This window comes from Spea bombifrons, chromosome 12 (assembly GCF_027358695.1).
Source record: "Spea bombifrons isolate aSpeBom1 chromosome 12, aSpeBom1.2.pri, whole genome shotgun sequence".
Taxonomy (NCBI): Eukaryota; Metazoa; Chordata; class Amphibia; order Anura; family Pelobatidae; genus Spea; species Spea bombifrons.
Window position 1 is genome coordinate 26,891,088 of NC_071098.1, and position 20,215 is coordinate 26,911,302.

Here is a 20,215-nt window from a genome sequence, read left to right on the forward strand (position 1 = left end):
CCACTGAGACACCAAAGACAGTGTAATAATGGAAATCAAGCTTACAAATAACCCGTTAAGGACCTGATTCTTAATTATCATACTTTACCAACCTTTTATGTGTTTGTGATATAAATCATTGTATGTGTAACGTTGGTTAATTGCCCTGGATCATGTTTCCTGTGTATTTATGCAGTTATTGCCCCAAAAGTCTCTATTAATAGACTATTAATATTTATTCTTTCCTTTACAGCCTTGCCTAAATGTTCAGTGTCCACAACCCAGCTGTGATCTGAGTGATTTGGTCCTAGTAAAACGAAACCCAGACGACATTTGTTGCCCTGTATATGAATGTGGTGAGTAAAGACAAATGGTGTATAATATAACGACAATATAGAACAAAGTAGCATATTACATGACAATTTATTATATTAAGAATGTTAAGCTTAGTGTAAAAAAAGCTTTTATAGTAATAAAAGTTACTTTTTCTAATTTCTTTTTCTGATTTCTGTTTGCAGTTCCACCAACCCCATCAACGACGGTGGCTCCAAAAACAACACCTAAGGTAAGCTTGGCAACACAATTTGCGCTAAAATATTGTTGTAAGAAAATGAAAATAACAGTTAATGGTGTTTTTTTGTTTTAGGGTATATGCGAGGGTGTCGTCTGTGAAGTGAACATCTGCTTAAAGAAAGGTTCCATCTCAAAAGCAATAGACAGCAACGACCCATGCTGTACAAAATATACTTGTGGTAAGAAGAATCTTAATGATCTACCCTACCGCTTAATCACAATGCCTGAGGACACGATAGTCAAATAGGTAGACCATGCCTATTCACTGACATCTATTTTGCCATGAATTATTTGTATAGGTGCTGGTGGCTCTAACATAGAGCCATAAGCAATCTTAATATGACCTTCGACGTAACAATACGCGCACAGCCTCAGCACTGAGACGTCTGTTAACGGTACATTACGAGTAGTAGTGGTAGTATTACATTTATTTCTATAGCGCCAGCAGAGTCCGAAGTGAATCTCACACAATAACAAACGGGTACAAAAGGGGAACAGAGCCCTGCTCCCAGGAGCTTACAATCTAGTCGGTAGTTGAGGGGGAACAGTAGGAGACAGCGGCTCGGATGGGGATGGGTTGGTCGGGTCCGGATGATTTGTAGAGATTGTCGATCGTTCTGATGGCTGGATTGGGATGATGGCTGAGAGTGTTAGGAAGAAAGGTTGTACGCTACTCAGTCTGACGGAACGGGGAAGGGAATTCCAGAGAATATATACTGACGAATGTTGAAATGACACCACATTCTATTTAAGATGGAAGAACATTTCATCACAATGATGATTTTTGTCTTACAGAATGCGGCCCATGTGCCCCAGAGCCGTTCTGTAATGGAAACAAAGCAATTATGACTATCGATCCTGAAACCGAGTGCTGCCCGACATACAGATGCCGTAAGTATGGGCTGCGGGAAAGTCACTTATTGCGCCAGTCATTTTATATTTTAAGTTTCCATTTTGAATTGGTAAAGGAGTAGCTTAGTTACTTTTACCCTTATAAAGGTGCTATTCCCCAAAACATATATTGTGCTTTCTAGTATTCCCTGCAAATAAACCTTGGCAGAGCAGTCGCTTTATTCTTTCCTCTTAATGTTTTATCACATTATACTTTTAGGAAGCTTTTTTCAGGTTCTCTGGCAACGACCTATCACAGTCTGCTTTCATGACAAAAAAAATTATGAATAAGACAAAAACAGCATAGTTTTAGTTGCAGAGGGGTTAAACAGAGCCGATGGAACATCTTAAGAATAATTGATCGTGTCAATTAATACTTAATTATTAAAAAAATATCTTAAATTGTAAATGCGTATACCATTTGGCTGATTTAAATATATTTTATTACTATTATTAAATATACATTTTCACCTCCAAAAATCACATTTTCTGTGAGCTAAGGAAATGACGCTTGATTGCATTTTATGAAACTGACATTTTTCCTATTTAATATTTCAGCTCCTGAATCCCAACTTGGTACAACTGTAAGTTTTAAAAAATAATTTATAAATTAGCATTTTTTTCTAATTAGACCCTGTATTACTCTTTTTTTTGTCCTTTATTTCCATTTTTTCTGATTCCCTCTCTCTCTTCCCGATAACATTTGGATTTAATAGACATCTGGGGGAAATAAATAAGAAGTAATTGAGTTGAACCGAACTACCTATCTCTGACACTTGGGGGGATCCTTAGAGGGGAATTATATTTAGAAATAAATCAAGGGGATGGAAAAGAATGGGGAAACCCATGGTTTAACCCAACAGATCTTATTTAAAACAAATACTAAATGGATAGACGCGAAGAGGTGGACAACTCCAGCTGTTTTGGACTAAGAGGTCCATGATGACCCACAAGCTGTTTGTTGAGATGCTGTCATATCTATCAGAATGCGTCTCAGTTTGGACAAATTTTAAAAAAATGGAATCAAAATTATGTTTTAGGTCCATAGGAGAAAGAGACCATAATTAAAATATCTAACAAAATCTCGGAATCTGTATTACTTTCATAAATTCTATATGACGGTCCAAAGACAAACCATTTCCATTACAAAGCCAACATAGTGGGCTTCTACTGATTTATCTCTTGGTATATTTTATAAAATAAAGTTCTCTTGGCTTTAAACCATCAAATACTCTTTGAAATATCAGTACTTATGAATACTTCCTTCATGTAGTGCATTTATAAAACTAATACCAGCTATATGCTTATGAAAGACTCAATTAAAATGATTAAATATATATATATTTTAAATTCTATTTTTTATTTATTTTTCAGACAATTGCTGTTCCCACAACCACTGAGGTATGTAATGTTTATAGCTCAATGTGTACAAAATATATGGAATACTGCTGCGGAGCGCTAAGAAATAAATCAAAACACCATTTTTCTAGAATATTTACTATTATCCAACGCTAGGTGAATAGATCCACCAACAAGATAATCGAAATCAATACAGATAATGGGATTTCTAAAAACACATCGGAAGAACGCCATTTAATTAGTAAATGGACGGATTCATTTGTTAACCCCTTAAAGACAACCCCCTAAACCCATTGAAAACAATGCATTTTGAGCCCCTACATGTACAGGCTTTCTCATTAAGTGGTTAAGAGATTAACCCCCAGATCACGAAAACACTGGGAACAATGTACCGTTGGCATTAAATGAATGATTTCTCCTTCGTTGTGTGAACATTTCAGGAGCCGTGTAAGAACGTCGTATGTGAAGCCATAACATGTGCAAAGAGGGGTGAAAGTGTGGTGAGGATCCCATGGTCAGATCCCTGCTGCCCTCATTACAAATGCGGTAAGTTCGTACATAACATATACAGAACATCATATGGATTCTGAAGATCCAGTCAAACAATTAGGGTTTTTTTAACACATTTCATTAATGATATTAATGAATTTTTACTCGTGGGCTGTCCATGACGACCAAAGCGCGATGCAAGGACCGCTATGAAGTGATGGATTCAGTATGGTGGGAGACCGGTTGTTTTTGATATTTGATAGAATTTGATTAGAGAATAGATAGTTATGACCTATACTAGGAGTTCACCAATGCCTTAATGCGTCATCCCATAGCTGCTCTTTTGGCTTCGATGGAATTATGTTTCTGAATCATGTTTCCTACTCTAAACTCTTTGGTTTTTGATATTTTCTTACAGAATGCGAAGAGGCATGCGTTCTTCCTCCTACTTGTGAGAACGGCAAACCACCCATCAGACTGTATGATGCCGAAAGCCAATGCTGCCCGGACTACGAGTGCCGTAAGTATCTTCAATGGCGAGATGGCCAATGGCCAACGGTACAATAGATCTCAACGTTCCACATGGCAAATGCAAGACCAGAGGAAGCTAAGCATAGACTGATACATAGCTGCTGGCAACAGTAAAACTAAGATTAACCCTTTAATGCAGAGCTTACAATAGGATGACACTTCTCCTACTTTTAGTGGTTGGTCCGTCTAGTTAAGGAAGTACACAACGCCATATTGTTTTTGTGATACTTTCTTTTGTTTTTGTCATATCTTGAACAATTCAGGCCAAATGTCTATATTCACACTATGTGCAATATCATAACCCTTGTTGCTTTTTATCAACAGAACCTGATACTACAACTCCATCTGTTCCTGTAACTACACCGGTGAGTTCCAACTGAGTACTTTAACCCTTTGAAACTACAAATTATGGAAACCAACGTGGATCCTTCACCCGATATGTCTACATGAATCTAATTCCCCACTTGTGTGAAAATGCAGGATCAGTGCAAGCATGTGGTGTGCACCACAAAAACCTGCGAGGAAGGTGAGACGCGAGTGGTCGTCGTCGGAGGAGACCCTTGCTGTACCGAGTACATATGCGGTAAGTACACATACTAACACCAGGTTGACACAGTACTCGAGCTATGAATGGCATTACATATTCTAAACTTGGACTACTCGTTGCATGTACAAAAGAAGACAGTCCCAAAAATGATAAACACCCTGAATAACACATTTACGCCTCAATCACTTATTATATTCCACTATATTCACCATATAGTTCCCACTTTTTGCCTCATTCCTCACTTTTTAGAGGACACTTAAAGCTCGGTTAGGTGTCCCCACTAATAATCATACAGAGTAACATTATAACTTGCAGGGTCTGGTTTAGCCCATAAATAACAACAGAATTATTTTTGGTATTGGGGAGAACAAAGGCACTTTTTGAATGCGGAATGTTTGCTTTTAGAATATGTTCTTGAGAATTATTTTCTAATAATGTTAATTTTCTTTCTCTTGCAGTTTCCTTATTAACACCTACGGTAAGTTCTCGCACCGTCCAAATTCTTCCTCCTCTCTGATTTGTCTTTTGCACATTAGCCATTTTCTTTTTTTTTTATAAATATGTTAAAATTTCCTTTCTCCATTCACATTTTCAATCTCCCTGCCTCTGTATCAATGTCTTGCTCTTCGAAATCCTAACCTATTGTTTTCTTAATGCATTTCACAGACACCTGCGATCCTCATCTCGACAACTCCTCGCAACGTAAGTTCCGCTCAAAATGCATTGTTTTCAATGGGTTTAGAGACCGCCCATTGTCCTAAAGGGTTAAATAATCAATGTTATGATAATCTGACCCTATAGGTTTTTTTTTGTTTATAAAATTATATTTTATATAGTTGGGATTAAGTTAGAATTTTTTTTCTCCCTGGTAGCCTTGTGAAAATGTCGAGTGTAACACAAAGCCATCCTGTAATCCCGAGGAAACTCTCCTCGTATCAGCAGACCCAGAAAATGATTGCTGTCCGTTGTATCAATGCAGTAAGTAAACTTTATTAATAAAAAAAAAATTAAAAAAATTAAAAAAATCTAAGAAAAAAAACAAACAAGTTGTGCGCATTAATACCCAATATTTTATATATAAATTATATATATATTAAGTAAAATTTTATAAAATAAATAAAATAAGAGATACAGAAAATGTTTTTTATATATATGTGTCTATAACGGAATCTTGAAACATTATTTCTGAATTAAACAACATAAACAATAAAACAAAATAAATACATTTTGACAAATAAAGGTTAAATGTTTTTTTCTTTTGCAGTTCCACCACCGACTACTACCGTCCAGCCGCCAATAACAACGACCCAGGTGAGCGCCGGCGGATGATATGAAGTGCGGTGCGCCGTAGCGTAATGCCTCGATCTTATAAACCGGGATTCATTGCTGTCAATATGTTTTCAGGAAATATGCACGAATGTGGTGTGCGAAGTCAATAAATGCCTTAAAGAAGGCGCCATCTCTAAGCAAGTGCCGAGTGACGATCCCTGCTGTCCAAACTATATCTGCGGTAAGATACTCAATAAAACATTATTATTCAATGGCACGCATCGACTAAACAGTGCAAGAGAAGATCATCAACGTCCAACGTGTAATCGCAGATGAATTCAGGATTAGTTGTATGGAAGTAGCGTAGCGTTACAACTATTAGACGGCAGATCACCCATTCAGCCCGTCTTGTCGCCCTTTTTCCTGTCTAAATGTCTATCCCATCCATGGTCATTTAACTTGGGAACAATTGGCTAGAAATATTATTATTTTAATATATTCTTTTTGTTTTCTCGCAGAATGCAGTCCATGCGCGCCACCTCCCCCCTGCAATGGAAACACAGCAATCATGTCTATCGACCCCGAAACCCAGTGCTGTCCAGAATACGAGTGCCGTGAGTATTCACTTAAAGACCCCCAAACACCTTATGGTTCTACATACTTTAAGTACATATATCAGTCTTTGTCGAGGTTCGGAGGGAGGGGGAGGGGTTATATGTACTCGGCGATTCCCATTAACCGTTGATAAAATAACATAATTTCAATAAAAATAAACAAAAATAAATAAATAAATTAAATTAGTGAAACAATACGTATATAAACACCCTTCCAGAAAATGTATCATAGTCTTTTATTCTTCATTCGTGTTACCGTAGCTGGTGCCAAGTTTGAAATGTGGTGTTGTCGCCATAGCAACAGTCGTTCAGTCGGTTACCAGGGTGATAAGATCCCTTTAAATGACCCAGTTCGTATTTATTAAAACACTGACATCAATCTCTTTCCTTTCATATTTCAGCTCCAGAGACAACCGTAAGTATTTTGAATAACTTTATTTCTCCTCGTTTTTATTAATCTATACGTTTTTGTTCTTACGATAATATTCCAGAAAAAGTGTTTGTGTCCATTACTAATACTTTAGTAAAGATCTTCATTTTTAGTCTAACTTAATTTATTTTTAAATGAATATAATTTGTTTTCATTTAATTATTCATTAATTAATCATTCATATTGTTTGTGGAGTGTAATATATGCGTAATCATCAATAAGTACCTAGATAGAAATAAGGGATACGGAAATTATTTTTTTTTGCTTAAAACATAAATAATTTAGTAATTTAAAAAAAAAAAATAACTCTAGAGCCTAATCTGTTGTGTTTTTATTTATTAAATAAAATAATTAAGTCATATAAATAATTCATTAATTTCATTATAATATTTTTGTTTCTTCAGACAACGCCTACCACAACCCCTGAGGTACGTAAAACTAATGACCATTTTTACAAAATTACTTAGGCGATACAAAATATGCAGAATGGCCAAAAACTAATTTTTTGGGGGCCAAAAATCCAAAGATTGTCTTCTGGTTGTTAAAGAAAAACGCCAAAAGTAATCTTTCATAATTTGATGACAAATACTCATTTCAACTCATTTCGAGACGACCATGTTACCAAAAAAGCTCATTTTGAGACGAAAACCAAAAAAATACGTTTCTGTTACCGGGAGTAGCCACTAAAATACTGTATTTTATTATTTCGGGGGGAAATAGCAATATTTATTATATATATTTATATTTATTATTATAATATTACTTATAATTTATTAGTGCAGGTCGGTTATATAATTGTTTACTATATCTCATCCCTAACGCTGTGCGTGTACATTACAGGACAAATGTAAGAATGTTCTTTGCGACTCTATAAATTGTGAAAGGAAACGAGCAACTGTCGTGGAAGTCCCATGGACTGATGATTGCTGCCCACGTTACGAATGCAGTAAGTTCATGCATACAATATGAAGAACGTTAACCATCATGAGTGCCAACACCTCTCAGGTCGCCTTTAACATGGGCTAAATCTAAAGATTACACCCAGATTAACCCCTTAAGGACAATGGGCGGTCCCTAAACCCATTGAAAACAATGCATTTTGAGCACGTACGGGCTTTGTCATTAAGGGGTTAAGGTTAAGTCTAGGATTAAACTGTGCCTAAATAATACTCGCAGCTCTCAAATGCCCCAGGTACATTTGCTTACATTACAAATTTGCTTACATTACAAATTACGTGGCACAATCCAATAGCACAAAAACATGGCAGCTCGCCATATATATGTAGGAGACCTTGAGTTCCTGTTGGGTCACATGGTGGTGGTGGTGACAATCTCCCCTTCGCCATTCTCTACTTTTCTAAAGTCTTCCTTCCCTTTCTTTTTCTTCTTCTCTACCACCTTTGCTCTTCTCCTTTTCTTCTTTGGGTTAGCCACGACCCAGATTAACCAACAATATTGCATGCAGACGTAACCTTTTTGGGGTGTAATCCAATGTTTTCTGAGCATTCTATTTTTTGAGGTATACGTGTAGATGTATCACGCAATTTAGATGTACAATCCAATGTGTATTATTCTTGTGTATTACTACATACTGATGGATGCATATGGCTGCATCACATTTTAAAATCCTCAATAAAAATGTATCTTATAAAAAAAATAACCTGCCGCCATTTTGTCTGTGTGATGGATTTCATTCAGTGAGTGGAAAGGGAATACGCTGTGGACTGTTTCATCTTATGCTTTCCAAATATCAATTAATGGAATAAAAGAATGGTTATTTAGCACCTTATCATGGTCTGCAGAATAGTCTACTGATTGATGTGCGTTTTCCTTCAGGATGTGAGAAGGACTGCGAGCAACCACCAACTTGTGCCAATGGCAAAGACCCAGTCGGCATATTTAATGCTGCAACAAATTGCTGCCCCGAATATGAATGCCGTAAGTATCTTCTGTACAGGCTGTAAATATGAGTAACACCTCACACTGCTTCACTGAAGAGCATCAGAGAAGCCGTTCCAGAACAGATAGAGATCCACCTTTCATCCATCACCTTCTATATCAAGCTGACATTATTTGTATAGCATCAGGGCTGATCCAGAGCTTTAGCTGACCTAAGACAGAACATTTAGGGAAACTCTAGCTTGAGTGAAGGTAATAAAAGGAAAAATCACATGCGAACTTACTTCTCGTACTTTCTTTTAGGGAGACCCAAGACCACTGAAGGTCCTAAGCACCTACTCAATCTTCTTAGTGTAGATAACCCTAGTTCCACTGAGCTATAATCACCAGTGAAGTCAATAAAAGTATAAAACAAGGCATTGAATGAGTGATTAACACTATTTTGTTTTATTGACAGCACCTGACGTGACCACGACTACTGTGTCCACCCTGACTCCACTGGTATGATCCTACTATGTAACTATAGAATGTATATAGTCAACTTTCAAACAGTGTATAGACTTCATAATACATGGGAAAAAACTAAAACAAAATATCTATACTAAATATAAAAGACAACAACCGGAACAAACTGGTAAATATTGGGAGGTTATTAGGTTATAGGGATATCCAAGAATGATTGGTTTTAACTGTGTAGTGGCTGTTTAGGTAAATAAGTACAGTATATAGTAGGAAGCTGGCTCCAATAGGGGTGTTTGATAAAAGATGTTATTTTGGGTACTTGTGTGGAAGGCCATGGTACAGGGGAGAACGTGTTTCATCTTATACTTATGTGCTGACTGTGTATGTGTTTTAGGACATCTGCAAAGGCATAGTGTGTGCCACGAAAACATGCGAAGAGCCAGATATTCTTGTGGCAATTGTGGGAAACAACCCTTGTTGCCTTGAGTATACATGTGGTGAGTAAAAATATAATATACCGCCCCAATTTCTTTAAACATATTAGAGTGCAGCGTGTCTATAAAAAAATGTACTAAGATCACGTCACATTTTTCTCAACAATTCGCTTTGGTCTTTTAGTCTGGATAATTACAAGAGGATTACACTAAACAACAACAACAATAATAATAATAATAATAATAATAAAATACACATCACAATAATTTAATAAGAAATTACACTAATGATTATTTCAGCATAGGGAGCTTTTTAATTATTAATTTGCCTTGCATTTTATTAATTTTATTATTTCTTTTTTGTTTTACAGTCCCCATTATTCAGCCTACAGTAAGTTCCAATGCCTTAATTAATTACTTTTCTAGCAAATGACTGCTCAAATAAAACCCATAATTATGTTTTATTATTTCTTCTCATCATCCTGTTATTTTCATTTATTATTATTTATTTATTTTTCATTTTTATTAAAATATACTAAATAATTATTAAATAAGTAAAGACTACTAATACTACTACTACTAATAATAATAATGAGTTTCATTATGAGTTTTATATATATTTTTAAAAAAAAAAAATTATTTCTTTTGCAGACCACAACCACTACTACTTTGGTATGTACTTTTTGATATTAAAAATAAAAATACTTTGTCTAATTATTAATTATTTTTTCATTTTTATTAAAATACACTAAATAATTATTATTAAACAAGTAAAGACTACTACTACCACTAATAATAATAATGAGTTCCATTGTGAATTTTATATATATTTAGAAAAATATATTTTTTATTTCTTTTGCAGACTACAACCCCTGTCCCCACTACTACTGTGGTATGTACTTTTTGATACTATAAATAAAAATACTTCGTCTAACAATAACCTTGATGATTAATAGGTTTTCATCTCGACTTTCCAAAGTTGACTCGTTGCGTCAACTAAATTTTGGATACTCCTGCATTTTATCAATTGGATCTTAATTCTTCAAATAAAAATCAAAAACATACAGTATATTTTAAAAATTCTGTGTAACTTCACAATTTTAATGCTTGTTTTTTTTCCATTGTCAGCCATGTCAAAACGCTGAGTGTTCTCCAACACCTGTATGCTTCTCTGGAGAGACACTCATGGTTAGATCTGACCCAGAAGATATATGCTGTCCCCTATATGAGTGTGGTGGGTATAGACAAATATGAGTGAATGATTGTATAATAAATATGTTATTCGGTGGTTACAATTTAGTTTTGTAATAGTTCAAAAATAAAGAATATTTTTTTTTTCTGAATCATGTAACAAGACTAAAAATAACAAAACAAAAAAAAAATTCAGAATTTTCAGTATTCTAAAATGATGGCTTCATAAAAATATTCAGACTTCTTAAATCTGAATCAAGAAAATGTATATCATATATATATATATATATATTCAGGAAGCCGTTAAGTTTTGAAAATAGATCATATTTTTTACCATTTTAATTATAATAATTCGTAATTGTGTAATTAATTATCAATTTTCCCAGCCAAGGTATATTTAACTAGGAAATACATCGTTATTCGGGGAATAGAGTTTATACACCTTGCTTTTCCCCATCACCCCTGTCCATCATTTCATGTTCCTTCATTTTATTTTCCTATTAATTATTTTGGTGGGACTGAACTGACACAAACAATTTTTGAGTGCTTCGTTATTTACCTAGATTTTTGAAATGACATTTTATGAATCCCGATCATACAAATATTATATATTTTATTTTTAGAATTTTGCAATTTTTAACAAACAAAATACTTAACATGTGCTCTTGTGCTTATTACTATCATAGTTCCTCCAGTAACAACCACAGTATTGCCCTCAACGACACCAAAGGTAAGCACAATTGATATCGTGAATGTATATTGTAGTATGTAAGCATGGCCGTCCTTCAAATACAAGACATCTGGAATAAAAAAACATATACTTTTTTTAACAGGATGGATGTAAGGACATTGTGTGCCCCGTGGAAGAGTGCTTCATGGAAGGATCTTTCCTAAAAGCTGTTCCTGGCGATGATCTTTGCTGTCCAGAATACACTTGTGGTAAGATCCTTTATTAGTTCCAGGCAAGTCAGACAGCTGCTGAGGGTACTCGAATCAGGGGGACCCCAGTCACCCCAGAAACTGCCCCCCTATATGTGGAAGTTGGCCTTGCACCTGGCAGGGCTCCAAAGAAAGTCTCCACAAAGTGTAGCGGACATGTCCAAGAGATCTTTGCCTGCTTCGGCCTTCTAAAAGACATGGTCTAGGACCGTCTCTCCTTGGCAAGACACCTCAGCGCCTCAGAGGCCCAAGTTTCATGATTAATTGGTAGTGGCATTCGAAGTGGGTTTCATTTGCCATTGAAGGGACTCTTCTAAATAGTGTATATAAGACAAATGGGGGCAAGTAAATGCCGGCCAACATTTTCATCCATAGTCTGTCCTGGCTATGAACCTTTAATTCCTGGCATAGTAATCATAGATCCTCATATGTCGGCATATTGAATTTTTTGTCATGAGAACAGTTTCCATGCTTGATCGCACAGATCAGATGTATTAGAATGGCGCATGTTGTATAAATACTGGACCTTCCTCCTGTTGTACGGCGTAGCACACACCTAATATTAACCAATCGATAGAAGTGCGAGTAATCATTCAGAAATTAAGGTGAGAATTTGCTTTGCCAATAATACTTTTTAAAAATGCTATTTTTTTTCACAGAATGCAGCCCATGCTCCCCGGCTCCATACTGTAACGGAAACAAAGCATTCATTAGTATCGACCCTGAAACCCAGTGCTGCCCGAAATACGAATGTCGTAAGTCTTCCCTTGTGATCGTTCAGAGTCTTAAAACTTCCTTCTCAACATCAAATAAATATCCGTTTAAAAATATTTCAACAATAACCAATACGTCTTACTATTTCAGCTCCTGAACAGACAAGGGAGACAACGGTAAGTTATTCGGCTTTGGTATAACTGTTTTAAATTAATACATTTTAAATAAATAAATAAATGTAGGCGAGGCATAGGTGGTACCTCTTAAAGGTAACATTCAATGCGGATGTTTGAGTGCTTTATGGGGAATAAGGGCAATACAGGGTTAATGGGTATCTCATGGAGGGTATATAATGTCCCCCGCTGACTCACTGAACTGGTTTTCACCATGATGGAGGCTGAAATCAGTACAAAGTAGATGGGATCCTCTAAATCAGTGGTTCTCAACCTTTAATACAGTTCCTCATGTTGTGGTGACCACCAACCATAAAATTATGTATTTATATATTGTGAAATATGTGTTTTCCGATGGGCTTAAAAAGTACATTATAATTTGATCTATCTATAACAAAGTCCATTCTCCTTCTTTGCAGACTCCTTATCCAGTTGTTACAACCACTCAGGTATGTTTTAAACAGAACACGAGTCATACGCATTGTGTAGTTTGAAGGTGTTTTATTGCATTATCATCATTTTATCCCAACATCAACTTGTAGGTCGACTGTTCGCTTGTGACGTGCCACAAAGATGTAGAGTGCAGGCCCAACGAGATTGAGATCCATGAATCCAACCCTAATGATCCATGCTGTCCCTTGTACATCTGTGGTAAGTGGAAAAAGTTATGACAATACAAACTTTCCTCCCAACAGCCCTGGTTTTCATGGGCAGTGTAGTTTCGGTCCCATTTTTGCAGAGAGTGAGGCTCATGGGCCGGTTGGGGTGATCCTCTGATCTCTCCAGATTGAGCCAGGGAGGTGACAAATCAATGGAGGCTCCAGCAAAGACATCCATTGCAGCTGCCATTTTTGCTCCTCAGGACACTAGCTTCTCAAGGTGGTCATTCAGATAAAGCGGACGGTGGCCATAACTTGGTCACCGTCCACTTCCGAGGCCAGCCTTACCTCCTCTTGCAATACAGGTGTCCCGATTTGGATGCCGATAATGTTGAAGGTTAAGCTATCACAGTTATACTTTTCACGATATTGTTAAGTTGAACTAAGACAGGGATATAACACAGCATCTGGCATATGCACACTTGAGATACTTAATGAGTAGGCTCCAAGAGCCATGTCAGGATTACATCCGAGGCACAAAAGCTAGTGGAAACCTGTCCCAGAATTCAAACTATCAAAAACTTTATAAGGAGAACATTGGTGGGAAATAGACAAAAATAGAACAAAACCGGGTAATTAATAACATTTTGCTCTCATATTTTAGTACCTGGAACAACCCTGGCTCCACCTGTTACAGTAAGTGGATATATTATAATATTTTTATTCTCTATCATGGAAAGCTGATTTGCCATTTTATCCTCTCCTCTGAAAGTTTAGTTATTTGTAAACAACAAAGAATTTTTAAGAAGCATTTTCAGTTTCGATGATAACAGCCAATCAGTACCTGTTGTTTGTGTCACATGACAATTAAGAGTTCCCAGCCAATATAGAAATAAGGAATTTTTTTACGTGATTAGAGAATTCCTCCAGGGGAGGGGTAAGGGCATTTTCTTTTATTTATAAAATGTATAAAATTTAGCAGAAGATGTTGTGACCCTTAATTTAAACACATTTAAATATATTTTTTGTTTATTTTTTCTTAACAGACCACCACCACCATTATCAGCTCAACCAAGGTATGGGATGTCATTCATTGTGCCTGAGTTGTTTTAATGTTTTAAAAATTGTCACTGTGTCTTGAACCTTTTTTTTTGTCTACCCTCATTTCAGATTGTCTGTGAAAACAGGATCTGCCAGACAAAGATCTGTAAGGACACCGAAAAACTGGTTGTAACCAACAATCCACTGGACCCCTGCTGCCCAATATACACATGCCGTAAGTTTGGAGACAACAGACTAGATGGTGGGGTTGGCTAGGAACCTGGGTTCTTGAATTTTGATTATTTCCTAGCTACAAATGGGAAAAAGGAGGTCTTACATCATTTATTTTTCGATGTGATCTCTAGTGTTATCTAACGGAATCCTTTCTTTTCTAGAATGTGAATGTAAGACAATTCCGGCGTGCAGCAGAGACGAGAGATTGGTAGCAGTTCCTCAGTACAACCAGTGCTGCCCCAAATTGAAATGTGGTATGTATCACAATTACTTTACTAGAGTTCTAAATGTTTGTCTTTAGTGGTCTGTAGTAGTATAGGTGGACCAACATATTCATTGACACGGTATAGTAGCTATTGTAACTACTCTACACGGTAGAGTTCTTATTTCAAAGAACTCTGCACAGATGACCTAATTGTCCACATGAGCTAGATCTTCTGCAACAGCAAGTTATCTTCCACTTCTTCTGGCTCTTGGTCCTCACCCATCTTCTTCCAGTCCTCCAAATTACCAGCTGGCGGGTCTCGGCCTAGGATGTACCCTGCACACCCCATCCCAGTTTAACTGTGTTGTTATGTCATGAAATAGTAAATAATAGATGCTTCTGTACAAAAAGACCTCATGATGGTTTTTTACGTTTTCACTTATATTCTTGTTTTCTTTTGTTGAAAGAGAGGAAACGAGATGAATGTAACCCAGTTGCTACAGAGGTCACACTAACTTCTGGACAATGTAGTGCGTCGGTAAGTGTCGGCAGATTTCATCAACCAGAAATAATAATTTCATTTATGGTGATGGCTAATAACATTCTACCTCGGCAGGGGGCATATAACAAATCCAAAGCGTTGCTTTGTGGAGCGAGTTGCCCAGGGCACAGCTCATATTTCATATGTGGTCCACTGGTAGCAATTACACCTTAACGCACCTCTTGTGCCTTGGACCCAGAATCTATGGATGAAGCCATGTTTCCCTGGGTCTCCGAATCAGTTTCTTCTTTCTCCCTGCCCATGTTCTGCCTAGTCCTCTCCCACCTCCCCTGATTCCTACCCAATTCAACCAGCAACTGGTTAGTCCACAAACATCACAATTTATTTAAATCCATACTCTCTCTGGGCCGCATCCTTTTTTCTCCACTATGTCTTGGATCTATGTATTTTTCACTAAATTTTAACTACCAGCACCATAGTAAATGGTGATACGTAATTCAAAATGTCTAATTACTCTTTGCCTTGCCTTCAGGTGATACTGTCAACATGTAGTGGCTACTGCCATTCTAAGACAGAATACAACAGTTTGTGGACTCCAGTCCCCCATTGTCGATGCTGTTCTGCAACAAACACTCGCCTCAAGAACTTTGAACTCCCCTGCCCAGATGGTTCAGTTGCTCGTCTGACTGTATGGGAAGCCAAACAATGCGGGTGCCACCGATGCTCAGAAACCGATGAAATTAGCAGCGGAAGCGGAAGTGGAAGCGAGGAGATTGCCAGCGGGTACCAGCTGTGGTCCGCCATAGAAGGACATAAACAAGATTAAACAGCGACGCAAATTCTGTTAAATATCTAGTAGTTCATCTTCTATATAAACAAAATTGGGTCGTTCCATGTAAGACTTTGTGACTGGTATATAGTTTTATTTTAGAAACCCCCCATAAACATGTTTAGAACAGCCTTCCCCATTTAGTAACCATGGTAACTGATACGGCCTATGTGAATATACTGTTTGGTGTTCCATGTTCTTGAAACTCCGGTATAATGAAGGATTTTAATACTGTAAATAACGAATAAAAAATCATATATATATATATAGTTTTAGAGCTAAATGCCTCATGATTGGCGATAAATATGACCCAATACTTTTTTTTGGATAGATTAAACATAGGGCACCAAAAAGTAAATATTGTATAAGTATCTGGTTATATAATTGGCTGTTACATTTGTTTGGAATGCTGTGTAATAATTAGTAATGAATAAAGGTCACTGCTTTATAATTTTATGTCCTTTGTCTCCTTATTATTAGATGTTCACAATTATTATTTTTTTAATAACAACAGTATTTATGAAATAGAATTATGGACCAAAGTACGGTAATTGTAAAACAGACTATTTACATATAAATACCTCAAATTACCCTAAATTATTCTAATAACTGATTTTTATTAATAATTTTAATTGATTTGAATATATGTAATTTAAATATTTTAAATAATATAGGTTTTGTAAAAGAAAAAAACTAATTGCAGATGCCAACAATTAAGTGGAATAAGGTCCTCGTAATGATTTTTAAAAAGAATTTAAGGGCGGCGGATGGGAAATGACGTAAGTTTGGCAGAACGCTGAGAGGCTTTCAAGCTCGCGTAGCGCGTGGCCAGTCATATCCGACATCTGATCTGCTGATTGGGTGAAAAAAATAAAAAATAATATCTTATAATGCTAATGCGCGCTAATTAAAGTTTATGACGCATACCTGGGAACTCTCCGGGTTTGAGCCGGGCTTTGACACGCCCCCATTCCCCGCCCATTTAAATGGGGGTGTTTCCCGTAATTTCAGCGGGAACACCCACTGACGTCAGTGGGCAGTCCTTGCCACGTCCCGCAAAGGTAGGGTCCAGGTAGTCAGAGCCCAGAAGTTCCCAGGTATGTAAATAGTCATGGTGTGCATTAGCTTGGGGGGGAGGGGGGAGTGGATATGATACAAATAATTAAATATGTAAAGGAATTCAAGATAAAATAATAATACTAAGCAGCTGGAGAACTGGAAGGACTTCGATGAAAGGAGGTCTTCAGCCGGAGGGTGGTGGATAAATTCTTCCTCCTTCCAAGGTCCTCTTAGTCTACATTTGCGTAGCTCGGGTTTATTTTTAATCAAATCCTATTTGCCATCCGTTTGCATTGTGCTCTACAAAAAACATGTAATATGATCTAAAAAAAAAAACTGTTCGGATGAATAACAATATATATATTTAAATTTTAAGGGTATCTTTTCGCACATTCTAACATAATGATGAGTGTAAAGCTTTCATAGTGAGAAACACAGAAGAGTAATAAAATGTCGAAATAATCCCCATCTACCTTTTGATTTTCTGGCTCTTAAAGAACCTTTAGAACATTGGGATTTAAAGAGCAGATTACAGGTTGAACTGTATTTGATGCTTTAATCCACTCAGACAGATCAGTCTGCTCCATGCCTTCTGCAGGCCGCCCTTTCCCATGATTAATGATATGACAACGGATTTATGAGCCTAAGCTCTTTTTTTTCTCTTTCCTTAGGCAAATTTTGATTATTCTGGCATTTCCTCTTAAATCGGGTCTCTTTCTTAGTTGATAAATCCATTCTTGTTCATCCGTCAGCAGCTGGCTGCATTAAGATGTTGCACTGATAGAATCTAGGTCTAGAGCAAATGTGAGCATCATAAAGATTGAAGGACCTCATAAAGAAAGGCAGTAGGCAGACTGCTAAACTTAAAGGCTTTTATTGTATCTTAATTAATACCTTTTTTCATGTCTCATTAATGATCAGGAAAAATACTTGGTCAGTAGACAAACCCTTGGTGGCACTGGCTCCCCCATTTATATATTGATGAAAAAAGCTGTCGTTGGATAAACTGTGGTTTAAAGACCTAAATGTTTTGGACTTCCACTGCAATTTGCCCCTTCCCCCTTTCTGTTTGCCCAAGAAGGAGCTGTTGTCCATTGTCCATTGACCCCGATCATTGAGGGATCAGTTTGAGTTCTCTTCTTCATAATTCCCTGCTCCGTGCCGAGCTGTGGCATTGATGAAGATGCTGATAATACCACTACATGGCCCTTTGGGTTCCCTCCATATGGAGGAATAGACAGACCTCTGTTGATGGAGTTAATCCCCCTAAACATTTCAGGTGACACCTTTGGTCCAACTATCTTCTCCGTACAGCCACCTTGTAATGTATTGGGGGTAAAAGCCGGGATATGACATGATATCATGACGCTCAGCTTCAATAGGTAGCAAAGTCATCCAAGATTGAGGTCTGTGATGCAAAAGGAAGTTCTGATCTCCCCAACCGGCCCATGAAAATAGATGCAAAACAGGACACTTGGGAAGTATGGATTTCCATCAGTGCCAAGGAGACTGGTTAACCCTTCACTATAATAATGGAGCTTCTTGTATTCTGTATTCCATTGTAAACAATTAAAACAACCACAATGTGAAAATACAAAACACTTTAATATCCTCTATGCGATACAAGTCATTTTAACATTCGCTATACGTCAGACACAAATAGATAGAATAGAATATTTCTAGAACACTGAATACAAACATAAAGTAAAATGTGCACACGGTAATAATAATAATATTTTAAAAATAAAATAATAATAATACAGTAATAATAGAATAAGATTGGGGATTTAGGATACATGATAGCAGAGACCTAATTAGGTCAGAGATCACATGCAGTGATGATGTCACATCTGCTTCCAGATGCAGAGACTAGCACAACGAGGCACATGGACATTGCCACCAGGCAGCTCAAGTGTTGCCCTCGTTTGCCCCGCGGATGTTACATCTCTGTGTAATAGTGCAAAAAACAAAGTAAGGAAAATCTCTTCGAGCGCCGGATGAGGAGAGATCCGGTAATGGGGGCATTTGTAATTTGGAGTTGTTACCAGAAGCGTTTTAATGTGTAGTTTATTTGCACGTACAGCGTCTAGAGTAAGAATTCACAAATGGAACGCTTGTTTTCAAAATGGCTGCCCGCCCATATATTTCCTAGCCAATTCTCTAGCTGAAGTTACCCCCTACATATTACCCAGATTTCAACATATGGCATAAACCATAAAACAACCAATAGATCTATAAACCAGGACTGACCAACAGAAACTCGCCATCTGTCCCTGAACTATATCTCCCATGATGCTCAGCCAACCATAGACTAGTTTCCTGGCCATCTATCGTGGAACTATATCTCCCATGATGCTCAGCCAACCATAGACTAGTTTCCTGGCCATCTATCGTGGAACTATATCTCCCATGATGCTCAGCCAACCATAGACTAGTTTCCTGGCCACCTATCGTGAAACTATATCTCCCATGATGCTCAGCCAGCCATAGACTAGTTTCCTTTGATTCTGCTGGCTGAGGATCATTGCTGGCCTGGCGATGCTCGGTGGCCCCCGGTACTTTTAAGTCTGGCGCCCGCCTAATGACGCCAGAGCCAAAAACAGCTGGATATGTATGGCTGCATGCCACTTTTTTCTGCCTGTGTTGTCCCGGGATGCAGAGGATGATGGGAATTGTAGTTCCTCAAGAGCTCCCTTAAATATGTACACCTGGAAATACGACGACACCCAAACATACACATACACTGACCTACAGAAAAGCTTGAAAAGCATGTCATGCTTTAAATAAAAATAATATTTATAAATATATATATTTGTATAGAGTTATAAAATATTGTTAGATCAGAGTAATAACGGCGGTGAAAGGAGGAGGTGGGATGGAGAAAACCCTATTATTCCTAATAATCTGTTATAAATCATTCTTAGAAATAAAAGGGAATGGCGGCAAAACACAAACATTCAAATACTCCTTATATTGGTAATGAAGTGCCATCAATGCTTTTTTAAGAAAAAAATAGGGATTTTGAATGGATGAATTCTAAAATATCCTTCATTAATGCACAAGACCTGTTTTAATATAATCGACTTGATCTAAATAAATTCTTGAAGCGGACCCGTCAGTAGAAAAAAACATGTTAACATTGTCAAGAGATCAGGAGTAAGTTTTAAAGATAAAATACATTTACATTTCCTTTGTCTTCTCTTGAGAAGATTGTGCGTCCCGAAATTTTATTTATTTTCCCAAAATGTTTAA

General features: G+C 37.0%; 1 protein-coding gene and 1 long non-coding RNA gene across 2 annotated transcripts in view; one reads left to right on the plus strand and one right to left on the minus strand.

Moving 5' to 3' along the window:
• The window catches only part of LOC128469709 (otogelin-like), a 32,795-nt gene extending 16,440 nt beyond the window's left edge, over positions 1–16,355 (plus strand). The window contains exons 43-79 of the mRNA XM_053451513.1: positions 233–335; positions 498–544; positions 626–731; positions 1,348–1,443; positions 2,002–2,027; positions 2,818–2,844; positions 3,243–3,348; positions 3,710–3,811; positions 4,147–4,187; positions 4,303–4,405; positions 4,828–4,847; positions 5,036–5,071; positions 5,242–5,347; positions 5,634–5,680; positions 5,774–5,879; positions 6,157–6,252; positions 6,654–6,667; positions 7,087–7,110; positions 7,523–7,628; positions 8,519–8,620; positions 9,039–9,082; positions 9,438–9,540; positions 9,849–9,868; positions 10,340–10,369; positions 10,606–10,711; positions 11,355–11,398; positions 11,502–11,607; positions 12,267–12,362; positions 12,472–12,497; positions 12,914–12,943; positions 13,037–13,145; positions 13,758–13,789; positions 14,140–14,169; positions 14,264–14,369; positions 14,530–14,622; positions 15,041–15,111; positions 15,608–16,355. Coding sequence (XP_053307488.1) covers positions 233–335; positions 498–544; positions 626–731; positions 1,348–1,443; positions 2,002–2,027; positions 2,818–2,844; positions 3,243–3,348; positions 3,710–3,811; positions 4,147–4,187; positions 4,303–4,405; positions 4,828–4,847; positions 5,036–5,071; positions 5,242–5,347; positions 5,634–5,680; positions 5,774–5,879; positions 6,157–6,252; positions 6,654–6,667; positions 7,087–7,110; positions 7,523–7,628; positions 8,519–8,620; positions 9,039–9,082; positions 9,438–9,540; positions 9,849–9,868; positions 10,340–10,369; positions 10,606–10,711; positions 11,355–11,398; positions 11,502–11,607; positions 12,267–12,362; positions 12,472–12,497; positions 12,914–12,943; positions 13,037–13,145; positions 13,758–13,789; positions 14,140–14,169; positions 14,264–14,369; positions 14,530–14,622; positions 15,041–15,111; positions 15,608–15,901 — 2,754 coding nt within the window. The 3' untranslated portion in view covers positions 15,902–16,355. The remainder of the gene's footprint in view (positions 1–232; positions 336–497; positions 545–625; positions 732–1,347; positions 1,444–2,001; positions 2,028–2,817; positions 2,845–3,242; positions 3,349–3,709; positions 3,812–4,146; positions 4,188–4,302; positions 4,406–4,827; positions 4,848–5,035; positions 5,072–5,241; positions 5,348–5,633; positions 5,681–5,773; positions 5,880–6,156; positions 6,253–6,653; positions 6,668–7,086; positions 7,111–7,522; positions 7,629–8,518; positions 8,621–9,038; positions 9,083–9,437; positions 9,541–9,848; positions 9,869–10,339; positions 10,370–10,605; positions 10,712–11,354; positions 11,399–11,501; positions 11,608–12,266; positions 12,363–12,471; positions 12,498–12,913; positions 12,944–13,036; positions 13,146–13,757; positions 13,790–14,139; positions 14,170–14,263; positions 14,370–14,529; positions 14,623–15,040; positions 15,112–15,607) is intronic.
• A 2,196-nt stretch (positions 16,356–18,551) lies between these two features.
• LOC128469943 (uncharacterized) lies at positions 18,552–19,276 on the minus strand. The gene is made up of 2 exons (XR_008346005.1): positions 18,907–19,276; positions 18,552–18,832 (listed from the first exon to the last, which is right to left on the minus strand). It is a non-coding gene; the product is annotated as an uncharacterized LOC128469943 (long non-coding RNA).
• Positions 19,277–20,215: the final 939 nt, after the last annotated feature.